At 60.6% G+C, this 4,950-nt stretch overlaps 1 protein-coding gene across 1 annotated transcript; it reads left to right on the top strand.

Moving 5' to 3' along the window:
• Nucleotides 1-794: 794 nt before the first annotated feature.
• CHST2 (carbohydrate sulfotransferase 2) lies at nucleotides 795-4,096 on the top strand. Its single transcript, XM_020970967.2, has 2 exons — nucleotides 795-1,550; nucleotides 1,704-4,096. The coding sequence occupies exon 2, from the start codon at nucleotides 1,904-1,906 to the stop codon at nucleotides 3,503-3,505; it is 1,602 nt and encodes a 533-aa protein (XP_020826626.1). The 5' UTR covers nucleotides 795-1,550; nucleotides 1,704-1,903; the 3' UTR covers nucleotides 3,506-4,096.
• Nucleotides 4,097-4,950: the final 854 nt, after the last annotated feature.

Below are 4,950 nucleotides of genomic sequence, written 5' to 3'. Positions count from 1 at the left end.
CTCTACAGGACGCTCTGGAGGCCGCGGAGCTGCAGGACTATGAGCCCCCTATGAAACCGGGTAAACACAGGAGGTACTTGGCGCTAGAGATTTAAAGCTGGAAGGGACTTTACGAGGGGAATGAATCTGACACATACAGCTAGGTAAGACATATGTGGCAGTGGCGGGGGCGGGGCCTGGGACAAACTTTGTTATCAATTCTTTCATAGAGCAAAGAAGGGATGAGGGTAGGTGGCACTGTGCCAAGGACAGTGGATTGCTGGCTCAGAGACTCGGCTTCTATCCTGGCGTTGCACTAACTCACTGTGTGACCTTGGACAAGTCTTTCTCCTTTCTTCCTCTGTAAGGCCTAAGATCCGTTACAACTCCCCCCCTCCCCCCCCGGCAGCATTCGGATGCCTAGTCCCCTTCTTTGCCTGGCAGGCTCCGAGAGGTAGCCGGGGGGCATGGCATCTGGTGCCAAAGACAGGAACGCACGAGAGTGGCAGCGATATTCCCAGCAGCCTCGGCCTCGCAGAACACCCAGCAAGTAACGGCAGCGGCTTCCGGGGGTCCGGGCCCACCAGGCGGGTACAAACCTTAAGCCACCACCGTAGAGCCGCCGCTGGAGGAGTAGAAAAGAGGCTGGGTGGAGGGGGCGGAGGGAGGTGGGACCCTGGCTGGGTGGGAGGAGGAGGGCATGTGAGGCTAAGAGGAGGAGTTCGGTCCGATTGGCAGATGCTCCCACCAACCCGCTGCGAGTGGGGGAGAAGCGATGCATAGACTGAGGATAAAGCTTGTTGCAGCCACTCAGGGACCGGGGAGTCGGGTAGCATCCTCCGGTGCTTCGCTTTCGTTCGGCGGCGGAGGCTGCCTTCTTACTGAGACGTCGTTGGTCTGGAGCAGCTAGCACCGGCGGGGGAGGGGAGCTCTGTGGTCGGTTCCGGGGTCCTTCGCACAGAGGCGCGTCTGCATGGAACCCTCCAGTTAGTCAGAGACTGCAGAGCGGCGGGGGCCGCCCGCGCTGCCCAGCCGGGCATCCTCCTGAGGATGGAAGAGGAAGCTGCCGCTGCCGAGGCACGCTGTCTCCGGTCCCCGGCGCTCGCCGCCGTCGCTTCCTCCAGGAAGATGAGAAGCTTCCAGCCAAGGAAGGAGAGGGAGAGCCTGAACGACACATTTCTCGAGGGGCTGCGGCCAGTATAACCGCCACTGCCCAGCTCCACCAGCTCTTTGGCCCCCCCCGGGGAGCGGAGTGAGTGCGCATTGGGCTTCAGGAGCCCGAGAAGAGTTGAGGGGCTGCCGCTGGCGGCCAGGACAGCGGTGCAGCGGACACTTTTCGGAGCGCTGGGCAGGTCGCCGCGGCCCCATTAAAGTTTGCCTCCCCGCGCCTCGAGGCGTACGGCGCCGATCGGAAACTCTTTCTAGCTCGGGGCTGCCGCGGGCCGGCATGTCCCCGGGCTGACCTGAAGGTGCGCTCCCACTCCGCAGGGTAGGAGGGAGGCGCGGACAGAAGCCAGCCAGCCAGCCGAGTTCGGATCCGGGGCCGCTTCGGGGAAAGCCCGCACTTCCAGGTGAGCGGGCGCAAAACAAAGAGGGGGTGGCCAGGGGCGGAGGCGGGAGTCGGGGCGCGGAGGGCTCCGGGTGGGCGAGGGTCGGGAGAAAGCGGGCGCTGCCTGACCCCCCGGTGCCAACCTCTCCTTCCTCCCCTTGCCCCCCTCCCACAGACGCTCCCCGGAGCCGCTGCCATGGGAGATACAGCGCCAGGAGCCGGGGAGCAGCCGCCGCCTGCAGCCTCCTCGACCTCGAGCCGGGGCTCGGGCCCCCGCCGCAGCCGCAACCGCAGCCGCAGCCGCCGCAGCCGGACCGCGTCGTCTCCGCCCCGGGAAGGGCCTCCGCGGGGCCGCCGGGCTGCGCCGCGCCTGGGATGAGCAACAGTTCGGCCCGCGCTCTGCCTCCGGGAGGGAGCCCCTGGCCCCCGGCGGCGGCGCCTCGGCCGCCGCTGCTCCAGCTCCGGCCGCTGACCCCCGGCGCCCCGGCCGCGGGTGGCTTCTCGCTCTTCCCCCCGTGGCCGAGGCGCCTGGGCCGGCGCTGGCCCGCCTCGCCGCTCGGCATGAAGGTGTTCCGCAGGAAGGCGCTGGTCCTGTGCGCGGGCTACGCGCTGCTGCTCCTGCTGACCATGCTCAACCTCCTGGACTATAAGTGGCACAAGGAGCCGCCGCAGCAGTGCCGCGGGGAGCCCCCGGGGGCCGCGCCGCCCCCCGCCCGGCAGCCCGGCTCGCAGGCGCGCCCCGACCTCCGCTCCCTGTACCGCGCGCCCGCAGCCGCGGCGGCCCCGGGCAGCGCGGGGCCCGGCCCGGGGGGCGGCGGCAACAGCAGCGGCCCCGGCTCCAGCTCGGGCCCTGGTGCGGGTCCCCGCAAGCGCCAGCTGGTCTACGTGTTCACCACGTGGCGCTCGGGCTCGTCCTTCTTCGGGGAGCTCTTCAATCAGAACCCCGAGGTGTTCTTCCTCTACGAGCCCGTGTGGCACGTGTGGCAGAAGCTGTACCCCGGCGACGCGGTGTCCCTGCAGGGCGCGGCGCGGGACATGCTGAGCGCCCTCTACCGCTGCGACCTGTCCGTCTTCCAGCTGTACAGTCCCGCGGGCAGCGGGGGGCGCAACCTGACGACGCTGGGCATCTTTGGGGCCGCCACCAACAAGGTGGTCTGCTCGTCGCCCCTGTGCCCGGCTTACCGCAAGGAGGTAGTGGGGCTGGTGGACGACCGTGTGTGCAAGAAGTGCCCTCCCCAGCGGCTGGCGCGCTTCGAGGAGGAGTGCCGCAAGTACCGCACCCTCGTCATCAAGGGGGTGCGGGTCTTCGACGTGGCGGTGCTGGCCCCGCTGCTGCGAGACCCGGCCTTGGATCTCAAGGTCATCCACCTGGTGCGGGATCCCCGGGCCGTGGCCAGCTCCCGCATCCGCTCCCGCCACGGACTTATTCGGGAGAGCCTGCAGGTGGTGCGCAGCCGGGACCCGAGGGCGCACCGCATGCCCTTCCTTGAGGCGGCCGGACACAAACTGGGCGGGAAGAAGGAGGGTCTGGGGAGCGGCCCGGCTGACTATCACGCCCTGGGGGCCATGGAAGTCATCTGCAACAGCATGGCCAAGACCCTGCAGACGGCTCTGCAGCCCCCCGACTGGCTGCGGGGCCACTACTTGGTGGTGCGCTATGAGGACCTCGTGGGGGACCCGGTCAAGACGCTGCGGAGGGTGTACGACTTCGTGGGGCTCCTGGTGAGCCCGGAGATGGAGCAGTTTGCCTTGAACATGACCAGTGGCTCGGGCTCCTCCTCCAAACCCTTCGTGGTGTCCGCTCGAAATGCCACCCAGGCGGCCAACGCCTGGAGGGCTGCCCTCACTTTCCAGCAGATCAAGCAGGTGGAGGAGTTCTGCTACCAGCCCATGGCGGTGCTGGGCTACGAGAGGGTCAACAGCCCCGAGGAGGTGAAAGACCTCAGCAAGACTTTGCTCCGGAAACCCCGGCTCTAAGACAGGGTCTAGGAAGGGAGACAGGACGGGGCTTCTGTCCCACCCGGAGCCTCACCCCCACAAGACCTCCGGAGAGATGGGCACGGGAGGATCGTGGTGCAAAGGACAGCCTAAACCCCAATCGGGAAGACTGAGTATTCTCTCTATATTATATAATATAAATAATTACACTCACACTTGCTATAAATGTTTTGAGTCATGGGGTTTCAAGGAACAGCTACAACGTGTACAACCCAGAAGACGAAAGACTTGAAAGAGTTGGCAAGTTTCCCCTCCCTTCCCTTCCTTCCTTCCATGCCATCCCATCCCCCCCTCACCTCCTTCCGTTCGGAAGTGGGATGTTGTTCACGTTTTCAGCAACCAAATCTTGTTTACAAACTCTCTGTGGTGTCTATGGTCGTAAATGAACAGCTTGGATTTTGGAGAGGGAGTGGGGTGGGGTTAGGGTTAGGGAGGTCGAGGAGGGTCTGGAGCCCAGGGGAGAGGCAGAAATCACAGATCAAAAATCTGAAGTGGACTTTTGTGGAAAAAGCGGAGGTTACATGTGATTATTAATAAAGAAAATAATAAATGATATTCATTTTTTAATAACTGTTTTTGTTGCTTTGGAATTATCTATGTAGTTGTTCAGTGCAGCTGCAAGCCTCTCTTGCTTTCCTGGGTACCTGTCCCACGTGGGAAGCCAGATGGATTGGTGGGGGTGAGTGTGTGTGTGTGTGTGGGGGGAAGGCAGCATTTGCTTGGCTGACTTGCTCAGATCTGGGAGTCACTTTCTTATAAATAAATCAAGGCTTCTGTAAGGCTTCAGTTCCAGCGTTTGTACACAAATTCACTAATACTACCCACCCCACCCCCAAACCCCTAAAAAAAAGTAGAGCAAAGCAGTGGAAAAGTACAGCTTCTTTCTTCCTGGTTATGAATCTAAGAAGGAAAGTACAAATTCCTGTGATTTCCAGAAACACTATTTTGGGCTATCACAGTGTTAAGATTTAACTGAAGACTTATTTTTTGTCCAGAGCTCGGTTCAGAATTTCATCATTTGATATGATGGATGTCAAAGAAAGCATGTGATTGAAAAACAAAACACAAGCGGAGAACAGAACAAACCTAAAAGTTGGAGTGCTCGGAAACGGCATGTTTTATATATCCCTATTCCTATCCCTATCCCTATCCCTATCCCTATCCCTACATACATACATACGTACATACATACAAACATATATATATATATATATATATAAATTTTTTTTGCCTTTTCTACCATGGAGGTATCCATTCTTATCTGAGGGGTCACTGAGGAGCCTGAATCTGGAGTGTGTTTATTTCGGTTCTTGACAGTCAACATAATGAGGTACAGGGAAGAAAGCAATGGAGTTGGATTGGAGAAGCATAAAGTTATTCAGCTTTTTCCTTTTCCTTCCCATCTAAAGGAGTGTGTGTATGAA

This window comes from Phascolarctos cinereus, unplaced genomic scaffold (assembly GCF_003287225.1).
Source record: "Phascolarctos cinereus isolate Bilbo 61053 unplaced genomic scaffold, phaCin_HiC Scaffold_7;HRSCAF=346, whole genome shotgun sequence".
NCBI lineage: Eukaryota > Metazoa > Chordata > Mammalia > Diprotodontia > Phascolarctidae > Phascolarctos > Phascolarctos cinereus.
This window is presented reverse-complemented; position numbering and strand designations above follow the sequence as displayed.

Coding starts and splice junctions, on each gene's coding strand:
- CHST2 (XM_020970967.2), top strand. CDS start 1,904: ATGAGCAACAGTTCGGCCCGCGCTCTGCCTCCGGGAGGGAGCCCCTGG.